This window comes from Scyliorhinus canicula, chromosome 20 (genome assembly GCF_902713615.1).
Source record: "Scyliorhinus canicula chromosome 20, sScyCan1.1, whole genome shotgun sequence".
In the NCBI taxonomy this organism is placed as follows: Eukaryota; Metazoa; Chordata; class Chondrichthyes; order Carcharhiniformes; family Scyliorhinidae; genus Scyliorhinus; species Scyliorhinus canicula.
The window spans coordinates 15,411,722-15,434,442 of NC_052165.1; the positions used below are offsets into that span (position 1 = coordinate 15,411,722).

The 22,721-nt window shown below is 42.0% G+C and overlaps 1 protein-coding gene across 1 annotated transcript in view; it reads right to left on the reverse strand.

Moving 5' to 3' along the window:
• Positions 1-22,721, reverse strand: part of nup107 (nucleoporin 107) — a 61,206-nt gene that overhangs the window by 8,059 nt on the left and 30,426 nt on the right. The window contains exons 8-23 of the mRNA XM_038780257.1: positions 17,371-17,419; positions 15,746-15,817; positions 12,495-12,583; positions 10,812-10,887; positions 10,437-10,550; positions 10,240-10,330; positions 10,068-10,144; positions 8,719-8,778; positions 8,444-8,589; positions 8,254-8,302; positions 5,100-5,169; positions 4,843-4,961; positions 4,263-4,301; positions 3,608-3,758; positions 723-835; positions 222-324 (exon numbers count right to left, since the gene is read on the reverse strand). Coding sequence (XP_038636185.1) covers positions 222-324; positions 723-835; positions 3,608-3,758; positions 4,263-4,301; positions 4,843-4,961; positions 5,100-5,169; positions 8,254-8,302; positions 8,444-8,589; positions 8,719-8,778; positions 10,068-10,144; positions 10,240-10,330; positions 10,437-10,550; positions 10,812-10,887; positions 12,495-12,583; positions 15,746-15,817; positions 17,371-17,419 — 1,418 coding nt within the window. The remainder of the gene's footprint in view (positions 1-221; positions 325-722; positions 836-3,607; positions 3,759-4,262; positions 4,302-4,842; positions 4,962-5,099; positions 5,170-8,253; positions 8,303-8,443; positions 8,590-8,718; positions 8,779-10,067; positions 10,145-10,239; positions 10,331-10,436; positions 10,551-10,811; positions 10,888-12,494; positions 12,584-15,745; positions 15,818-17,370; positions 17,420-22,721) is intronic.

Here is a 22,721-nt window from a genome sequence, read left to right on the forward strand (position 1 = left end):
GCCAGCCATATTGGAAGGTTCGAAGCGGTTTACTGCCTGCAGAAAAGACATCGCATAGCTGAATGTCTAGGTCACGTGGCCATTCTCCACAAAGCAAAATGATAACCAAGCTATATACAACTAATAGACAATGGGTCGCATTAATTTCAGTTAGCATGAAAACAAAACCAAATTAAAAGAAAATTTATTAAAACTATGTACAAATGAAACAAACCACATACCCAAGAATTTCCTCATTATAGCATTGCTCTGTCTCAGTGTCTCAGCCCTTTGTGTGGGATCAAACACCAGCCACTCAATTACATTAATCTTCATACGATCTTCCTGTAAAAGGTATGTTATTTGATTCAGCTTGCAAAAACTAGCAAGTAGACATTCAATCCTATTTTGTTAAAGCTTTTTCTTAATATTCATCTTGTATCACAGTCAATCGAATATTTTTAAAGGAAAGTATTTCAAACACCAAAGTGGTCACTGGAATTTTCCAGTAAATTAATCACAATTTAGCGCAACTGTATTAAACAGAGCAGGTTGGCAACAAACAATAACTCTTGAAAGGAAAACAGCAGAAATGTTGCTCTTGCATTAATTTCGTTTGCTAGAATTAATTGGGAAATTAAGGGGGGGGGGGGGGGGGTGATATTTATTCAATGAACAAAAGTGCCTTTCACCATCAAGTATCATTAAGGTTACAACAGATCCATGCAGAAAATTGTACTCACTTCTGTAGTGGCAGTATTCAGAGATGGTGATAGGTCATGGTGAGTAAACTCTTCAGCATCCTTTTTCCGAATGTTTTCTACAACACACTTGGTCACAGCTGCTACATCAAGGTCTATAGAATAGTTTGGTAAAAACATCGTAATTAAAAAATATTCATTCAAGAATGTGTTTTCAGGCATTCCTTCAAAAACCCTAAATAAACCGTATTCATCATTTGCAGATTACTGTAATGATGCAAATCATTAACTACTATTTTGAATACAACAGAAAATTATTAATTCCTCAGGCTTGCTATCAAAGTCACAAGTTAAACGATCCAGGGGAGTTTAACGGTCATTGAGACGCCAGATAAGTGTATAATGTAAATAGGTGGGAATGAGTCAGGTCTGGCTGGTAGGCAGGAGAAAGAGTCCCCTTGGGTGTGTGGTGCATCTTGCAGGGAGCGTGGGGCACCCCTGGGATATGACAGGAGGTGGAGAAATCCTGTCTGAATGCATAGTTACGTAGAAGGTGGAAGAAGTTACTTTTCCTGGGTAACTAATGGCGCAAACGCAGTCGGAGCCATCGCAGGGCAATTCAGAAACAAATAACTTCTCTTTTCCCTAAAACGCAGCATCAGATTTAGTACTGTCATGCGAAAATAATTCTAACAAAGGATAGGATTGCATAGTGCGGTTTGAGAATCAATAAGAAAATAATAGAAAAGGGTTATAAGATCTCTTTGTTAAATGTCAGCATATGTCTCTGGTGCAAAAATCAGCATTGAGCACATTCTAACAGCAGTTGGCCACCCTAAAACCTAAATCCCTCGCTGCAAGGACTGCATTAGCTGACTTCATTAGAGATGATGAAGGCTTGGAGTCAAAGACAATGATGGCTGCCTAAGTACCAGTTAGCGATGGGGAGCAGCAGTTACACCAAGATAAACGAGAAGCCGCTGGAGAGCTAATATAGCTACGATTAGGAAGTGGGCGATTGGGGGGGGGGGGGGGGGGGGGGGGGGGGGGGGGTAGCAGCTGGAGCCGACGTCATGTAACGGTACTAGTCTGGGAGCTTTGATAACGGCTCTTTGACGCTCTCGCCGACCCATTGCTCCCGGTGGTGGTGTCGACACTGCAGATCTGGGGACAGTGGAGGAGGTACAAGAAGGTGGAGGGAGCGTCGGTCTGGACCCCGATTTGCAACAACCACAGGTTTGTCCCGGGTAGGATGGATGGTGGGTTCCAGAGCTGGCAGAGGGCAGGCATCAGAGGGATGGGAGATCTGTTCATAGACTGAAGCTTTCCCAGTTTGAAGGCGCTAGAGGACAAATTTAATCTGCCGCCAGAAAACACCTTTAAATATCTGCAAGTACGAGCCTTCCTGAAAAAACAGGTAGCAGCCTTTCCGATGCTGCCGCCACTGAGGATACAGGACAGGGTAGTCTCCGGCACCTGGGTGGGAGAGGGGAGGGTGTCGGATATCTACCAGGAACTACAGGATGCGGAGGAAATCCCGCTGGAGCAGCTCAAGGCAAGTGGGAGGAGAAGCTAGGTGAGGAGTTGGAAGCGGGTCTGTGGGCAGAGGTCCTGGGCAGGGTCAATTCCTCCTCATCATGTGCCAGGCTCAGTCTAATTCAATTTAAGGTGGTCCACCAGGCACACATGATGGCAGCGAGAATAAGCAAGTTTTTTGGGGTAGAAGACAGCTGTATGAGGTGCAAGGGCAGCCCTGCAAACCATGTCCACATGTTTTGGGCATGCCCGGAGCTTAGTGTGTTCTGGCAAGGGTTCGCAAGGGCAATGTCCAAGGTGCTTAACACATGGGTGGTGCCAAGTCCAGAGATAGCGGTCTTTGGAGTGTCAGAAGACCCGGGAGTTCAGGGGGCGAAAGAGGCCGACGTCTTGGCCTTTGCCTCCCTAGTAGCCCGGAGACGGATTTTATTAATGTAGAGGGAATCGAAGCGCACCCCCCCCCCCCCGGAGTGTGGAGACTTGGGTTACCGACATGGCTGGGTTTCTCAGCCTTGAGAAAATAAAGTTTGCCTTAAGAGGGTCTATGCTAGGATTCTCTCGGAGGTGGCAGCCGTTCATCGACTTTCTTGGGGAAAATTAAAATGCCAGCAGCAGCAGAAATCCGTGGGGGGGGTGAGTGCTTCATTGGGATGATGTGGGAAGACCGGGTCGCGCGGGGTAATGTCTATTTAATTGTTATTGTATATTCTCTTTTTGCACTATGTTAATGCTCACTCCAGTTTGTTTTGTTATTATGGTTACTAGTTTTATTATGAAAAATTCTGCAAAACCTTAATAAAAATACTTTTAAAAAGAAAGAAGCCTCTGGAAAGGGTGTAGGTATAAATGCGTGGTTCCACCAGATGCACCTGTTTGGCAAAATCTTTGCAACATTTTAGATCAAAATTTAAACAATATCTGTATAGGTGCAAAGCATGGTATAAGAAAGTGCAGTTTTTCTGTACGCATTAGAGTTCGGATCAGCTATTGGGTTGAACTGACTTGCCCTGCATATGCTTGAATAACCGATCATAACCTGCTCCGAGTCTCCTGTGATTAGTTCGTAAGTCAGCAATAACAGATTGACCAGCTATAACAGCATTTTTTACATTGATCTGAAATTTTCTGAAATGGTACAAGTATATCGGTGTGCAAGATAAAACAGCCACAGATTTACAGGCCAATTTCCTCCATCTTGTTGAGCCAAAAATCAATAATATGCCATTGTTCTGATGTAATTACTCAGGTGAGTCAAGAGGAGAAGGACTACACTCAGGTAATGCCAAAGAATTCCTGGTTATTACCGAATCAGCAGTTTGGTAATGTACTTTTGTATTGTTCTGATGTGAATTAAACGTTATAGGATAATATAAATTAGAATCTCTCCTCACCAGCTTCTCTTGCCAGGTCGAGACATAGTTTCCGTTGTTCAGTCTCTGTGACGGTCTCCAAAAATGCAGAATATTGAGCGACAGCCAGCTCCGGGGGCAAGTGGCTAACGTAAAACGCTATTAAATGTGTGTGCTTAGCTTTAATTAGAAGCTGTAAAAGATAACATTCATAACTAATGATGGTTCTGGATATACTTTATTCTGAGACTGTAAAAAAAGACATCCACTTATCTCTATTGTTTAATAAAGCACATGATTCTACATTTCTAACAAGGCAGACATTAAAAAAAGGTTGGTCTCAAGTAAGTTGCTTTAAACTACTGCAGCAAAATAACTATTAGTTCGTAGGCCTTTATGTATTCCTTTTATAAATTGAGTGAAGAAAAATAATTAGTGCGTTTAGATTGATTTCCATGCTCATTACTTCATTTGGGAAAGTCTTCTTGATGATGCACCAAGTTTGCCTTGCCCTGACAAAAAGGCAGAAGAAACACGCGGACATAAACATCACTATGATGTGGTTTCTCCAATGCAGAATCATTGAAGTACTCAGTCAAATTATGAGACATTTAAATCAGCACGCACATTAATATAAAAAGCTTGAAGTATTATATTTTTGCTTCAAAGTATCATTTGAAAATATTAATTATCTTACCTCTATATACGTTTTGAGAATGTCCGTACAAACGTCCTCCTGAAAGAAGTAAAACATATTTTAACAAAGGTCATCTGTAGTAGATTTTAAGGTGTTTGGGTGGGGAGCAGACAGCGGAAAGGGATAGTTTTCCACTGCCAGTGGGATTTGACAGAGGAAGACGGTATTCTTCAAACACCGGCCCTAATTTGTTCCAGGATAACAATTATAGCTCCAACCCTTTCACTTAATTGGAGTAGAAGAAATGAGGAAGACTGATTGTAGGTCATTGGTGTTGACATTAGCTCATTTCCTTTCCTAGTAACACATCTAATCATTACTCAAACTTTTAATTCTCAGAATGAATTTCATCACTTCTTGGTCAGGCTGTTTGAGGAAAAGCCAAGGAGAGGAAGTGGTATTCATGGTTTAGTGCTCAATTACCCAGATGGAATTCATCTTAAATCTAATTCTAAGCTTTATGGAATTTGAAATACAAAATAAATTGAAATGTGGTTTTCAATTTAGACATGCTTATGTATTATTACACATTAGAAACTTCTTCCACACATCAACATTAGGATGCAACAGACAGGTTTACCTTTGCCGGGAGGCCCAAATTCCACAAGAACAATACAAGATGAGTCATGAATCGAAGGAGATGTGCTGGAAGGAGGGATCTGCATTTTGCTAGCCAATCCTGAAATTCATCCATTAGACCTATTATTCACAAAGAAATATTGCATCAGATGGACAAGACATCACATAAACCTTCCATGCATAATAACACAATTTACAGCATATACATCTCTGTACAGATATTTGGTGACTTCCATTCAGTTTGCATTAAAAACTTACCATCAATATCTCCCAAGATTATGAATTTCTGAATGATATGGTAGTGAGCTTTATTCTCTTCCAACACTTGCTACAAATTTAAAAAAAAGATTTAGCATTCACATAGATATCACTTGAGCATACCCAAGCATTTTATAGCATAATTTAATGTGCATTAAATGTCTCAGAGCAGTTGCAGGACATTTCGAAGAGGGAAGGTGAACAGCCAGTTGTCGTGGTACACATTGGTACAAACAACACAAGTAAGTTTGTCTGAAAAGATGGTGTGAGGGGGAGGCTTTCAGATTCTTGGGGCATTGGTACCAGTTCTGGGGGTAGGTGGGACCAGCACAAACTGGATGAGTTACACCTGGGCAATGATATCCCTGGTGGGGTACTTCCTGGAGCGGGTGGCAAAGGTTTAAACTAATATGGCAGGGGGATGGGAACCTATGTAAGAATTCAGAGCAGGAGGAATCAAGAACAAGAGGGACAAAAAGCAAGGAGAATAAGAAAAGTGATAGGCAGAGAAATTAAGGGCCAGAATCAGATAAGGACATAGTAAAAATTAGTAGGGACGGGACAAGGAACGTTAGAAGGACTAGCCTCAAGGATCTGTACCTGAATGCTCAGAACATTTGAAATAAAATGGATGAATTAGTTTCACAGATAGATGTATAGGGGAATGATATAGCTGGGAATACGGAGACACAGTTCCAAGGTGCCCAAGGATAGGAACTAAACATTGAAGGCTATTTAGTTTTCAGGAACGACGGTAAGGAAAGGGTGATGGTCGCATAGTCTCTTAAAAAATATTTTTATTCAAGACAAAAAATTCCAATATGAGCATACAAAATATTGCAATAAATGTATACGTTTTAACAAATATATCTCTCCAACCCAACAAAACCCCTCCCTCCACCTCCAAGCTGCCCCCTCCCTAACCAACATTTCTCCCCCCCCCCCCCATTTGCTGACGATAGGTAATGAACGGCAGCCACCTAAAGTAAAACCCCTCCTCCGCTCCCCTTATGGCACATTTAATGTTCTGCATAATGCAGGAATTCTAACAAATCCCCCAAACAAACTTTATCCGAAAACATCGAAGACACCGGCGACCTTCGCTTCAGCAGGAAGGTCGGAAAGAGGCTGAGAGAGGCGAAGGCCACAACATCTGCCTTCTACCCCTCCTATAGCAGTGAGTCCAACACACCAATGGATGGGGTTTTATTTAGACACGGTCACATATAGCAAATTACGATGTAAAATTAAAACGCATGGGAATGTGGGTAGTGTCATGAGATGGATAGAAAAAAAGGGTTGGAATAAATGGGTATTTTTTTATTGGCAGGCGATGACTAGTCGGGTACCGCACGGATCTGTGCTAGGGCCCATCTATTCACATTATATATTAATGATTTGGACGAGGGAACTAAATGTAGTATTTACAAATTTGCAGATGATACAAAGTTGGGTGGGAGGATGGGCTGTGATGTGGATGCAGAAATCCATGGCAGGTGCACTTTAATGTGGATAAATGTGAGATTATTCACTTTTGGTAGCAAAAATAGGAAGGCAGATTATTATTTGAATGTAAATTGAGAGATGGATCCCCAGCAAGACCTTGATGTCCTCGTGCATCAGTCGCTGAAAGTAAGCGTGCAGGTGCAGCATGCACTGAGGGAGGCAAATGGTATGTTGGCGCCTGTTCGGGTATACTGAGGGAGAATTCAGAATGTCCAGTTCACCTAACAGCACGTCTTTCAGGACTTGTGGGAGAAACCGGAGCACCTGGAGGAAACCCATGCAGACACAGACGCCGCACAGACAGTGACCCAAGCCGGAATCAAACCTAGGAACCTGACGCTCCTAGGATGCAACAGTACTTAATAATAATAATAATAATCGCGTATTGTCACAAGTAGGTTTCAATGAAGTTACTGTGAAAAGCCCCCAGTCACCACATTCCGGCGCCTGTTCAGGGAGGCTGGTACAGGAATTGAACCCGCGCTGCTGCCTTGTTCTGCATTACAAGCCAGCTATTTAGCACACTGTGCTAAACCAGCCCCACTTTGCCACACGAGTAACTTGGGTCTATAATCCTGGAAGTGTGGCGAAGGCAGGTTTAATCGAGGCATCCAAGATTATTTGAATAAGTCATGATGCTCATTTGGAGAGCCGGTGCATATAATGGGCCAAATGGCCTCCTTCTGCATCTTAGCAATTCTGTATATAATCTTTAGAATGAACTGATTCATCAGATTCTAAAAATTTATTGTAAAATGAAGTTCCAAATGGCAAGTGGTTTATAATGATCTCCATCAAGTTTCATCTCTATGCAAGTTAGTATAATTTATTTTTCCTTTTCAAGTGTCACCAAGCAATTTAACGTCCCATAAGATGTTGTCTCCAACTTTTGTGAATTGTCATCCATTAGGGCATGCACATACTAAATCTATACTTTCCACTCTAGGTGTTTGCTTAGAGTGTGCTCACCCTTCAATCAATAGCTCCACGTTATAGGACAACTTAAATAGCACCAATCATTGCCCAGGTCTTATCACTATATGCCATATCACATTGCAACCCTTCTGCCCTTAGGTTTGTTCAAAATTCTTGTCCTCATCTAAATTGGGACCCACCAAGTTCTATAACTCCTTTCAAACTCTGATCACGACTTGAATTTTCCATACATTCAACTCCTTTAACTACGCTGCAGTTGGTAGAGCTGCAACACTTTGGCATTTGTACATTAAATCTTTTCCCACTTTTTTGAAAAATCCTCTTCTAGACCAATTCCTTTGAGTAAGCTTTCAGTCATTCCTAATGTCTCCTTTCCTATACCAAGTAGCTATTTTCCCTTCGCCTAGAACATTTTTTTATATTAAAAATGCTAGAAAAATAAAAGTTCAAATATAAAAGTGTGAACTTTCATCTTGAAAAATAAACTCTGGGGCCCCAATTAATGTCAGATTTTGCAAAGAAAGAAAACCTGATCAAATTGCACTTCACAAATTATTTATATTGCGCTTGTCATAAAATGAGAGATACGTGCGGAACTATTTTATGATTTGATTTATTGTCACAGTGAAAAGTATTGTTTCTTAGCTTCTGCAAATTTCAAACTAGAAATGGTATTTTAAAACATACAGGAAAAGAACATTTCATCTCATACCTTTTTTTCTGTTGCCTGCAGCTCCTCAAATATTGCCTCTAGGGTCCAACTGAAATGTACAACACAGGATTTGTTTACTTGATCAAAAGAATTCTAATGTGTATGTTCTTATGTAAGAACTCCATGTAAAACAAATGAAGTGTGCTTCATACTGTAATGACTCATGAAATGCCTTTGAGTGTATACCTACTTTGCTTCAGTGTACTCTTTAGGCAATTCTTCTAATTCACGCACAGGAATACTCAATGCACGAATTTCTTGTTCTACAAGACTGTCCACCATCACCCTGAAGTATGCCCAAATACAGTCTTCCCAAGTATCACACACTGAAAGGAGCTAAAATATATAATAAATTATTGTAACATTGTGAGGACACAAATAATTGAACATTTATAAATCGTCTATAAGGATTCTCTTAAGAACTGGGATCTTTACAGGCAGGGCATAAATTTTTTCATCTTTTACCTGTTTGAGATTTCCACTCAAGGCTGCGTAGATCGCTCGCTCATATCTGTTAAACTGTTCCTATAAAACCAAATTTAGGAATTCACATCTATATTACTGAAAATATTAACCTTGAACAATGACTTCCTTATTAATACTAAGACCCATGTGAAAATTATGAAATAATCCTCTCCCCAAATTCGACATTGCAAATTGAGGAGAGAGTACTTTAATTAAATTTATAACAGATAAACAATTTAAATTACTGTTAAAATAAAGAATTTACTTTAACTTTCAAGATCTCTACTGAATAGTTCTCTCTTTCAAGTTTTTAAAACGTGAGGAAATTAGAGATTATTTTATACAACTTGCTCATTTCCTCCAGTAAATAAATTCAATATAGCACTGATGTCAGTTAATTCAATAATGGATAGAATGATTAACCAGTAAGTGGAAGGGAGTGGGAGCAGAGATGTACAAAGCGGATCAGACACAAAGTAACACGACTATAGCACAATGCACTCATGGCTACTGTATGATACTTGCACAAGGGCAAGCTGCCCCTGGTGTACTGCAGAAAAGAAACAATCACCTTCCCTTGTGAGATATTATGTTTTTTTCCCCAATTAATAAAGGGGCAATTTAGCGTGGCCAATACATGGGTTGTGGGGGTGAGACCCACACAGACACGGGAAGAATGTGCAACTCCAAACGGACAGTGACCGAGGGCCAGTGCTAACCACTGCGCCACCGTGCCGTCCTAGATATTGTGAATTATACTGATCAATAGCACTGCAGCAATCTGTTCAGAGCACAACCCACTTTTGAAAACAAATTATTTAACTTAATTTTAAATATTTTCATAATTCTTTTCATCTATTTATAATTATTACTATGTAGTACATTGTGTAATTAAATAACAAATCTGTTGACAGCCCAATAAAACAAGTCTCAGCCTAAGCTTTTCAAGCTTGAACTGTATAAGGAACTAACTGATTGAAGAGCAATTGATCTCTTTAAATTAACTGGACTCTGCCAATGATCCACATCAATGACATGTTAATTTTGAACAAAACAGATAGTGGATCCAAAGATATAAATTAAGTTCTACAGGCCACTGAATTCAAATTTCACATCATTCTAATTGGAAATTCTGATCAATACCTAGTACGTTAAAAGTAAAAAGTAAAATTCCAATTAATTTATTGGAAAGTGTTTTTAGCTTTCATGCACAAAATATTTTTAATCACGTGAAATACATTATTGTATTTTTGGAAAGCAGCCATTAGATGTTTTAAAAAGCTGGAGGTTCATGCTCATCACAACAATTTTTTACACCTATTTTCTAACGCTTTTAATACTTAGCTTACATCTTCAGCCATCCTCCAACAACAAGCCTTCCAAACACCTCTGTTTGGGTTCCCCTCTACAGGTTCAAGAACTGCTCCTGAAATCAGACAAAATACCAACCTCAACAATTCAAATAATGATTCGTATCCACCCGAGTAAATAATAGATAACATTTTAGAATAGTATACTCACCACCATTGAGATTTGGATCATGGTACAGTTTCCAACCTTCCAGAGTGGCAGCTCTCCACGCCTGGCCACACCGTTTGCACAATCTCTGAGCCTGAGGGATGTTAAGTGATTTATTAAGTACGTGGATTGTTTTTTTTACAATCAGTGTATACTTTTGTATTCATGAGCTGCATGCCGAAATAAGAAGATAGTTTTACCTCATCAGTCATCCCAGATCGTATAAGAGCAAAGAGATATTTCATAAACCTGGCGTCATCTTCCCGATCCAAATCTGCAAGAGGCATTTTTTGTCTGATAGGAGCATCTGGATCCTTGGGGAAAATGGAATGAAAAGTATAGCCAGAATTTTGTTTTTACCTCAGTCACCATAAATTTCAAACACAGGCTTAGCTGCCTGGTTAGCTTTAACACATTTCCCGATTCACTGCTCCATTAAAGCTTGTTGGAAAATGTTGTTCAGCTCATTAAACAAAAGTCCTGTTTAACAGGACAAGCAAACGGTTAACAACTAAGTTCTTCCAGTAAAATTATGTGGATCTAATTTTGGCAAAAGCACAACAAAATTGTATTACCAGTTCAGTTACAAGTTGCCTTGAAAATCCAGAGATACCCGATCGCCGTTGTTTTAACACATGTAGTGTATTTTCCCTACAAGTTAAAAATAATGGGGTTGAGAAACCATGCAGAAAGCACTATGACAAAACATTTTACTTAATGAACAATATCCCTCCATTGAATTCTCTGTATTTATTAACTTAAACGCTATTTAACTGTGTACTATTTTCCATTGTTGGGAGACCCTGAAAATAGATCATTTTCCAAGATGATCAACATTTTATCGCCCACAAATGCCCATTTGTCTGTGAAATGTTACTTGAGCTGAATAACTCTCCTTCCCACCTATACAATCCAACAAATGAGAGGTCTAGCCCCAACAATGATCAGTATGCACATGAACTAAAACACTGTGGACTTCTGGTGGTGACATGTAGGTGGCCACACATTTGGTGGCTCCTGCTAGAGTCTCTGTTTTTTGGACTTTTATGCCTGAGTTCAGGGGTAGTTTATGAATGAGTTGGTGTGGGAAGTTATAAGGAAGACGTGAAATGTCGAAGGGTTTTGGAAAGAAGGGGGTGAGTGCAGGTCCGCCGTCAAGTGAGGCTGTAAATACTGAAGGCTTACGAATCTTGCAGGAAGAAAGATGGCGGGGGTTGGGTTGACAGGTGGGGCCACTCCCCTCAACAGTGGAAATTCTGACCGAGGTGATGTCTTTTTGACCTTCCCGATAGCGCCTGCCTCCTCGCTGTTGGAGGTGGTGCTGTTAGTGTGGGTGTTTGGAGAGGGGGGTGGTCTATGTAATTTATGGGAGGTACTTGGAGGAGGACGGGGCGTCCATGGAGGGGGTTAAGACGAGGTGGGAGGAGGAGTTGGGGTGGTGTTGGAGAAGGGTTTGCGGTGGTGTTGGAGAAGGGTTTGTAGTGTGAGGTGCTGCGGAGGGTAAATGCCTCGACTTGTGCGCTGATACAGCTGAAGGAATTGTACAGGATGCACCTCAAAGTCTAGTCTAGGATGAGCCAGCTATTTGAGTAGGGTGGATGGAGGATGTCTGTGAGCGGTGTGGGAGAAGTCCGGCAAATCATGTACATATGTTTTGATCCTGCCCGAAGTAGGAAAGGTTTTGGAGAACGATGTTCAGCACCATTTCATGTATTTCACATGTGGGTGTGGAGCCCGGTCACCTGGAAGCCAGGCTGTTTAGGTGGGCTGGGGGGGGTTCTGTGGGGTTAAAATAGTTGAAAATTTGTTGACTAAAAATACTTTCAAAACAATAAATAAAATACTGTTGAAATGGTCTCCATTGCACGAAACAAAAACTAAGGAAATTGAAGTTGGTAAAATTTCAATGGACAAGGCAAATGCTGTTGCATCTCAGCATGGGAGAGAGGAGGTTAAATTACTATTGAAAATATTTCATTGTAGGCTGTCCGCCTAGGCTCATGTGGAGTAAAAATGCTGGCATGGACCTGTTGGGTTGAATGGCCTCTGTGCTGACAGTACTATGCAAGACTCCTCCCAATAGGTGATTGACAGCATGAGAAATGGTTTTGAAAAATTACTTTAAACATCAGAAGTTAGCATTGAAAAATAAATGAGAGGATATGGTTACAAATATTCAATCAAACCTGAAACAATGATCTCGATTTTGTATCCCTCATATACACAGCCTCCGCACAAAAAAAAACTCTGCTTCTTACCAATATACAGACTTTGCATAAAATTCAATGTTCTCTGCAAAATTTCCAGCTTCATCCTTGGCGATGCTCTCTAACCAGTCTACAACGATCTGCGAGTTAAAAATAAAATGTGAACTGGGTTATTGACAAAGCTAAAATAAATAATTCAATTGCTGGTGATGGGCAAAACACCTGAAAGATGATCAATTGAAATGCAAGTGGAAGGAAGTGAAAGTCTAGATCACCTTTCCATATTTAATAGTAGATTTACAAACTACAATTATTGAGAAAAGCAAATAAAATTTGAAGTACATGTTGACAATAAACATTGCATACCTAAAACAATGTAATATGGGGAGATGGTAGCGTTGCAGCAATGTCACTGGACTGGTAATCCACAGACCCAGGCTAATCCTCAGGGGACATGGGTTGAAATACCACCACGGCAGCTGGTGGAATTTAAATTCAATTAACAAATGTGCGAGGTAGCACAGTGGTTAGCACTGTTTCTCCAGGATCCCAGGTTTGATTCCCAGCTTGGGTCACTGTCTGTGCGGAGTCTGCACGTCTCCCTGTGTCTGCGTGGGTTTCCTCCGGGTGCTCCGGTTTCCTCCCACAAGTCCCGAAAGACGTGCTGTTAGGTGAATTGGACATTCTGAATTCTCCCTCTGCATACCTGAACAGGCACCAGAATGTGGCGACTAGGGACTTTTGACAGTTACTTCATTGCAGTGTTAATGTAAGCCTACTTGTGACAATAAAGATTATTATTTAAAAAAACATAAAAGCTGGTCTCAGTAATGGTGATAGTTGTAAAAATCTATCTGGTTCACTAAAGCCTTTTAGGCAAGGAAATCCTCATCTGGCCTGGCCTATCTGACCCCAGACCCACAGAACTGTGGTTGATTCTTAACTGCCCTCGGTGATGGCCTAGCAAACAGTCGAGTTCAAGGGCACCTTGCCAGCAGGCCCAAATCTCACAAAAGAATAAAGAAAACAAAATCTTCTACATAACCAAATGGAATTTGCTGCAAACGTGACAGAGGTGACAAATATCACAAGTTAGATCCTTGTACTTCCCAATTATCCATTGGTAAATTTACACCACCATCTCCAGATGGGAAATTGATTATAACACACATCATGTTGGTTTACAGTGAATAAGCAACAGAATGGCTGATTAAAACCAATGATCTAAACCTGCCTCGAAAGTAACTCCATCAGAGGACGAAGAACATGGGATAGAACAAATTAAATTGGCTTATTTAACAAAACCAATAGAATTATACAAGGCAACTAAAATTTTAGCATGCTGTCAGGTTAGACTGTGATCATATTACTGTAATAATTGCATTGTCTTTCATTCTAACTTCAAATAATTTCACCAGAGACAGCCATCGACTTTTGGAATTTGCGAAGCATAGAGAAATTCTGATTTCTGCATATACAGTTGTAAGAGATGCGTTTTTAAATCAACAGCATTATCTAAATAGCGACCATCTCCATATGTAGTTATTGCATTTTTAATCAAGACGCAAATAATTTCAAGGGAGATTATTGAAGTCTCCATTCTCTTGGAACTCAAGTAGCTCGCTCCATTGGAATTCTCTACCTTTTACATTAACTTGTATTAATTCACAACCTTCTCATTTTCAAGTGTTAAAATTAGAAGAGTTTTGTAAATGGTCCTGTTTTGGTACAACCCTCAGTAGGAATACCTTTCACGATTTAAATATTCGAATTGGCATATCTGGCATCAGCGCAACATAATTAGTCAAATTTTGCATAAGTAGCATTTTTAAATTTTAGATGTCTGCCAGAATCATTTTGAAAATATGCCAGCACCTGGAAGACGAAAAGACCCTCTTGGTCAGATCGTTATGACCCACTGGGTCCCTTTTGCTCTGCAATAAAGTTGTCAACGAAGGGGATATTATTATCTAGCCAAGATTTCAACAAGCATGAGCCAAAGGTACGTTGCATTGTGCTCAACTATACTTCTTTTGGTATCTTGTCAGTAGCTCCATTTGCACATCAGGACATGTAACAATTTTTTTTTTTAAAGGCAGGGTTTTACGGTACCACTTGTACTAAAATACGGACTTCATAAAACACTGAGCTCAGGATTTAAATGATTCCAAAGTCAAAATCTGGATCACCTAAATTGTCTCCCAATAATGTTTATTATATGTCTTCCATCACGTGAACCTGGAATCAAAATGAGATATCACGTGGACGGGAATCTGCTCAATCTGAAATGGCACCAGGCAAAGACCACAATCATATTCAGAGATTTCCGGTTTGCTGATGACAATGTACTGATTTCCGGTTCAAAGCTCGACATGCAAAGTAGCACGGACTTGCTCTCCGATGCATGCAGCAACATTGCTGTACGAACAGCAAGAAGAAAACTGAGGTAATGGACAAGTCTGCTCCAGGAAAGTCCAATCTCAAGTCAAAAGTTTCAGTCCATGACCAGAATCTATCAGCAATGGGCAAGTTTGCTTATTTCAGCAGCACACCATCTCTTGAGCTATATCGACAATGAGGTACATGCAAAAATTGCCAAAGCAAGTATAGCCTTCAGTTGACTTTTGCCATCAGTTTAAGAATGAAGACAAGTAAGTCTGACCACCATTGTATAGAGCAATAGTAGGCCCACTCTGCCCTAATACCTAAAAGACAAAATACCAGAAGCTAAAGCGCCCACCCTACCTGGAATGCCAAGAACCACACTATATTGAGAAAGTCACAATTGAGTTGGGTTGGCCATGTATCAGAAATGCCTGAAACTTTCTGGGGGAAAAAGTGAATCTTCTATGGACAGCCTGCATCTGGGTACACTCTCATGGCAGTCAAAGGAGTGCTACAAGGCCGCTCTGCAAACTGAAGGTTTCACTTAGGAGATCTTGGTCAATAGACAAAAATATGTATGTGGCCAATGACATGCTCTGAAAAGGTCCCCAAAACTTGGGAAATAAAATATTCGTGAAGGGCAAGGCCATAACTTAATTTACATAAGCAATAGTACAAAGCACCGTCATTGCTTCCTATAACCTTGATATAACAATAATGGTGCACATTACTGAGGTGCAAGTTTTCAGATGCATTGTATTTAACTGGATTAAAACTCCAGGGCTCAAACATTTGATTAACTATGCTGAAAACGTCTAGCAAAATATACTCAAGTCTTTAAAAAAACTTCATAAGTAGTTTTTCCAAATATTTGTGTCGAATATAATTTCATTGGTTTACAAATAACACAGTAGTACCTGGCTCTGTCGTATCAGTGAATCCCGTTGGAAAAGCATTGCAACAATGGTTTTTTCAGTGGCATTTGGGGCCTGCAAAAAGATGTTTTATCATGAAACAGAAATTCTGAATGTTGTGTGTTGAATTATTCCACCTAAAATACCATTGCACATTTCACCAGAAGGAATCTCAACTACTGCAGGACAAGACATTAGTTTGTCTCTGTCACATGAAAGGATTTTGAAGTGGTCAACAGAAATAACATATCTCTCAAGTATAAAAAGGTCAGGAAATAAATCTTCCACGATTGAACATTAGCAGCTGTTTTCGCTCCCCTGGTTAGAAAAATAAGTATAGTGAAATTTGTGTTTACCTAGTGCAGCTAAAGACATGTGTAGGCTGCGCCACAATAAAGCTTAATTTACAATTTCTATAAAATTAAGCCACATACCAATAATCTGTAATTCTTTGCAACCAAAAGCCCATTTCATAATTCATTTAATAATTTAGGTTAATTAGAAACAATGAGTTCTTAAATAAAAGCAATTATTTTTCCTCTCCCCTTCCTTCTAGGTCTCCTGGATTAAGGACTATAAACCACAAAAGGAAAGTAGCCAGGGCATATCAATCCACTCAACATTACTATCCAGAGAAAAACTCAGTAAGACCATTTTGGAGGCAGGAAGGAAAAACCCTGAGTCTTGCCACTTTATAACTCTATCTACTAACTACAATGATAATTTAATATTCAATTGCTCCTATTTAGCGCAAGAAAAAAAAACTCTTCAGGGCAAGCAGTTTGTGTTTACTGCACTGCATTTATATGGTTAAAGCAGTAGCATTAGCAAGTGCATTTACCTGACATCAACAATTTGAATCTAGTCTAGTTTTGGATTAGCTTTTACTCTCCATCTTAGTCTTTTGTATAGAGTGTAAAAGGTAAGCTACCACAGGATTTAAATAAATTGCTCTACTGCCTGGCTTAAATTTAATTCATTACATACTTTATTTTTTTAAATTTACAAACATTTCATGCACCATTAGTTTTGGGGGGGTCTAGGTACTACATATTGTGCGTGGCCTGTATATTTCAATGGAGAACATTTAGAGCGATCGCTGCTCTCAATCTGGGCATTCTTTGTATTTGCATACGTTATCTGAAGCACTGTCTCATACACGTGGCATCTTAAAGGGGACTGCTTGTGGTGGCCTTGACAGTACCTTCACAACTGTGACATGACCCAGTACCTGCACAGCTTAGAGGAACCATTGGCGGAGAGCAATGTTACCTCCAAGATGTACAGTAAGCTGAAGCTCCCATACTAGCCAAGCACAAGTTGGCACTTTTAAGTCATCATGCAGTGTGGTTATGCAAAACAATTTAAAGGTGTGCAAGAATATGTCACGCGCAGCAAAAAATCACAGGAATGTTGGTTCAGAGTTTCCAATAACCCCATCTCTGTGCAGGGAGTTATTGCTAATGATCTCTGCCAGCAACTTGCCTACAACTAAAGTCAAGCTAGTGAGCCTATAATTTTATAGTTTGGCTGAGGTTATCCAAGAAATAACTGGCAGTCTTAACAATCAATATACTTGCCAGACAAATACAAAAAAAACATTCCATCTCTGGACTATTAATACTTACAGCTACTTCAAACATCATCCCCTCTTCCACAGCTGATTCAATCCTATCCCTATAAAATAACACAACAAACAAAATCAGTTAGGGAAAATACAGCTTTTATTTTTTTAAAGATGTCCAACAACTTCTTACAATCATCATCTGTCAATGTATGCAGAACCAAGATCATTTCTATGCAATACTGATCCTAAGCCAGCCCTCAAGTGAGTAGTAGCATTCATAAAGGCATGCACTTGAGTCAGATTACTCTCCCATTCTTTTACTTGGGATTTTCTTTTCCCTGCTTGTTCACTCTTTACATTTTTATCTTTTCTGCCAAGTTTATAAAAGTCAATCTTTTCACAGAGCACTGTAAGTTATATTACCTGATCTTGTCACGGAATGGTAACTTTTCATCTGTAGAGTTATACGGTACTGCATTCATGGACATTAATAAAATAACTTGCATTTGCATTTATATAGTGCCTTGCATAACTTCAATGCCTCAAAAGCACTTAACAGCCAATGAGGCACTTTTGAAGCATAGTCACTGTTGTAAAGTAGGAAACGCATCAGCCAATTTGCACACAACGACCAGTAATGAAACACAAGATGAAATAACAGCAGAAAATGCTGGATAAACGCAGCAGGTCTGTGGAGAGAGAATCCGAGTTAATGTTTTATGTCCATATGACTCCTCTTTGCAAAATCCTGTGAATTCAATAGCAGGATAGGTGCTCCAACATCAGTGTCCTCTCTCAGGCCAACATCGCCAGTGTTGAGGTATTGGTTATGATTAATAAGCTACATTGAGTGGGTCACACAGCATGCCCCACACAAGACTTTCAAAACAAGCTCCCTATTCGACATGGCATGCAGTTACCAGGAGGGACGAGGAAACATTTTGGGCATGTCCTCAAAGCCTCCCTGAAAAGATGCAACATTCCCACCGATGTGTGGGAATCTCTTGCTAGAGACCACCCAAACTGAAGAAGCATCATAGAAGATGCCAACCATTTCAAGTATCTCCGGTTGGCTCAGGTGGAAGCCAGGAATAAACAGCAGGAGCATACCAAAATCAGAGCATCCCACCCCCTCAATCACTGCACCACCTGTGGCACTGTGCACAGATCTAACATTGGACTTTTAAGTCATTACAGAACCAACAACCCCAGAGGAGAAGAAAATTATCCTCGGTCCCCAGGTTCTTTCTTAAGATGAAGACTCGCTGCAGAACTCCCAGCCTCTGTTTTGATAGGGCTGGTGAAGTGCAGTTTTCTGTCAATAAGAACCTCCCAGGATGTTGCTGGTGGGGTTTTGGAAATGGTAATGTCATGGAATTTCAAGGTGAGATTGTTGGATTCTCTTGTTGGAGATGCTCATTGCCTGGCACTTGCGCAGCATGAATATTACTTGCTATTATTAAAAGTTACAATCCAAGCTGACATTAATGCTCGACAAGTATAAACCAAGGAGAAAGGATGCGATTTGGAGGTTGCAGTCGGGGAAGGTTGCAGGGCCGGATGGGTTTCTGGTGGAATATTATAAAAAAATTCAAGGATACGCTGGCACCCCTGATGGTGGTGATGTTTGAAGAGGCGATAGGGAAGGGGGTGCTGCCACAAACCGTGGGGCAGGCATCGATTTCACTGTTGCTAAAAATAGTTAAGGATCCGACGGAGTGTGAGTCGTATAGGCCCATACACTTCTGAATGTGATATCAAAGGTATTGGCGAAGGTACTGACGGGTAGGCTGGAGGAGTGCTTCCCGAAGGTGATAGGTGAGGATCAGACGGGAGGCAGCTGTTTTCGAACATTAGGAGGGTTTTGAACGTTGTTATGGCGCAGGCGGAAGGGAAGGAAACAGAATTGTTTGTGGCATTGGACGAGAAGGTATTTGACCGGGTAGAATGGGGGTACCTGATGGCAGTTCTGGAGAGATTTGGGATTGGACCAAGATTTGTGAACTGGGCAAAGCTATTATATAAGGAGCCGAAGGCGAGTGTCCACACAAACGATATCAGCTCGAGATACTTTTCTCTCCACCGTTGGGACGAGGCAGGGATGTCCTATGTCCCCACCTGCTGTTTGCACTTGCGATTGAGCCGTTGGCCATTGCATTAAGAAATTCGGGAGCATGGAAAGGAATAGTGCGGTGGGGGGGATAGAGCATAGGGTGTCCTTATATGCCGACGACTTGCTGCTGTATGTGTCGGATTGAGTGCGTCGATAGAATAAATATTGGAGCTACTGAGAGTATTTGGGTCTTTCTCGGGGTACAAGCTGAACCTGGACAAGAGTGAGTATTTTGTGGTGTCTTGGCCGGGGGTGGGGGCAGGGGTGGGGAGGCTGCCATTCCGTAGGGACTCACTTTAGGTATCTGGGGGTACAGGTTGCCTGGGAGTGGGGGAGGCTTCGCAGGTACAACATCACTAGTTTGGTGGGGAGAGTGAAAGCCGATCTGGCAAGGTGGGATGGTCTCCCTCTGTCACTGGCGGGTCGGGTACAGGCGGTTAAAATGAATGTGTTGCCGCGATTTCTGTTTATTTTTCAATGCCTACCGATTTTCCGCCCAAAGGCTTTGTTCAGGGAGATTGAGGGAAGGGTTACCTCGTTCATATGGGGAGGGAAGGTGGCCAGAGTGAGAAAGGTGCTGCTACAGAGGGGAAGGCAGGCAGGGAATTTGGGTCTCCCGAACCCAATGTACTACTACTGGGTGGCGAATGTGGAGAAGGTGCGGAGCTGGGTCAGAGGGGTTGATTCCCAGTGGGTCAGAATGGAGGAGAGTTTGTGCAGGGGGTCGGGACTGAAAGCACTAGAAACAGCGCCGCTCCCGATAGCTCCGGGGAAATACTCAGGGAGTCCAGTAATAATAGCTTCATTGAAAATCGGGAGGTAGTTTCGCCAACACTTCGGGCTGGGGGCAGGGTCAAGGGAAATGCCGATTCGGAGGAACCACAGATTTGAGCCAGGGAAGTGGGATGGAAGTTTTCGGAAATGGGAAGAGAAGGGGATTAAGACGCTAAAAGACTTGTTTCTTAGGGGTCGGTTTGCAGGATTGAGGGAGCTGGAAGCGAAGTATGGGCTGGAGCAGGGAGAAATGTTTATATACATGCAGGTTCGGGATTTTGCCAGGAAGGAGATACAGAGCCTCCTGGAGGAGCCAGCCTCCACATTGCTGGAGGAGGTGCTGACGACAAGGGGACTGGAGAAGAGGGTAGTGTCAGCGGTGTACGGAGCTATTTTGGAAGAGGATAAGGCACCACTGGAAGGGATCAAAACAAAGTGGGAGGAAGAGCTGGGAGAGGTTATAGACGAGGGGGTCTGGTGTGAGGTGCTCGGGAGAGTAAATGCCTCCACCTCATGTGCGAGGTTGGGGCTGATACAGGTGAAGGTGGTATATAGAGCGCACCTCACAAGGGCAAGGATGAACCGATTCTCTGAAGGAGTAGATGTGTGTGAGCGTTGCAGGTTGGGGGGGGCCCACCCGTTAATCACGTTCATACGTTTTGGTCCTGTCCAAAGCTAGAGGAGTACTGGAAGATGGTGCACGTGAAACTGGACCCGGGTCCCCGGGAGGCCATATTCGGGGTGTCGGACCAGCTAGGGTTGGAAACGGGTGCGGAGCAGATATCGTAGCCTTCGCCTCATTGATCCCTCAAAGTCGGATCCTGCTGGGATGGAGAGAAGCCATCCCTGTGCCCTGGCGTGGGGACCTGTTGGAATACTTGACTCTTGAGAAGGTTAAGTTTGAACTGAGGGGAAGCTCAGAGGGGTTCTACAAGTCATGGGCCTTATTTATTATGCACTTTCAAGAACTGGATAACATCAAACATTAGTTGGGGGGGCAGTGTATATTAAGGATGACTATCACTCCAGCAGCCCAGTGGTGACAGCCACCCTCCAATCCTGGAACCAACTGCGGCAGCAATTTGGCCTGACCAAAATGTCGGACAAGGCTCCCATCTGCAACAACCATAGGTTCACACCTGCACTGACTGACGCCACCTTCAAAAGGTGGAGGCAGGACGGAGGGACACTGACAGTCAGGGACCTATACACGGACGGCAGGATCGCAACACTGGACGAACTGACAGAGAAATTTTGGCTAGCCAGGGGGAACGAGCTACGGTATCTGCAGCTCAAAAACTTCCTACAAAAGGAGACAAGGATGTATCCACAACCGCCACGACAGACACTACTGGAAGACCTACTGGACGCAAGTATCCAAGATAAAGGGGACTGTAGCGACATGTATGACCAACTGGTAGAAAAGGGCCGACACCGTACTGGACGCAACAAGAAAGAAATGGGAGGATGACCTGGGGATTGAGATAGGGCGGGGACTCTGGAGCGAAGCACTGCATAGGGTCAACTCCACCTCCACGTGCGCAAGGCTCAGCCTGACGCAGCTAAAAGTGGTACATAGAGCCCACTTAACAAGAAACCGTATGAGTACGTTCTTCCCGAAGGTGGAGGACAGATGTGAACGGTGCCAAAGAGGCCCGGCCAACCACGCCCACATGTTCTGGTCTTACCCCAGACTTGTGGAGTACTGGACAGCCTTCTTCGAGGCTATGTCCAAAGTGGTGGGGGTGAGGGTGGAGCCATGCCCGATAGTGGCGGTCTTCGGGGTTTCAGACCAGCCAGATCTATTCCTGGGGAGGGCGGACGCCCTTGCCTTTGCCTCCCTGATCGCCCGCCGTAGAATCCTGTTTGGCTGGCGGTCAGCAGCACCACCCAGAGCTGCAGACTGGCTGTCCGACCTCGCAGAATCTCTCCAAATGGAGAAAATCAAATTCGCCATCAGAGGGTCAGACGACGGCTTCCACAGAACGTGGGAGCCATTCATGCAATTGTTCCGGGACCTGTTTGTGGCCAACGAATAAGAGGAAGAATAGTCGGGTGGCCAAGAATCAGGGGAAAATGGACGGGAATCGGGGGAAGGTAGCCCGGGGGGGGGGTTATGCTTATTTCTTTTCCTTGTTAATTTATTGTTTTTGTATTGGAGGGGAGGGGTTACTGTTTTTCTCTGTTGTGATAAAATTTGTTGTTGAAATCTTGAATAAAAATTATTCCAAAAAAAAAGGAAGGACAAAGCCGCAAGCGACAGTCTGATGGCAAGCTAAGGCCCAGAACCAAATTGTAAATAAATGCCTATAAACATGTGCCTCGGCCATATTGGGGAATGTAAAATATGTATGCCGGTTAAAGGGGGTGGCCACAGTTGATATTATGAAGATGCTTGCCTGTAAATATACATGTTAATTTTTGCGTGTTTGTTTTCTAATAATATGTAATTTGTTGGATATAAAATATGAAAACTCAATAAAAAACATTTCCAAAAAAAACAATTAAGGATGACTATGGGTAAT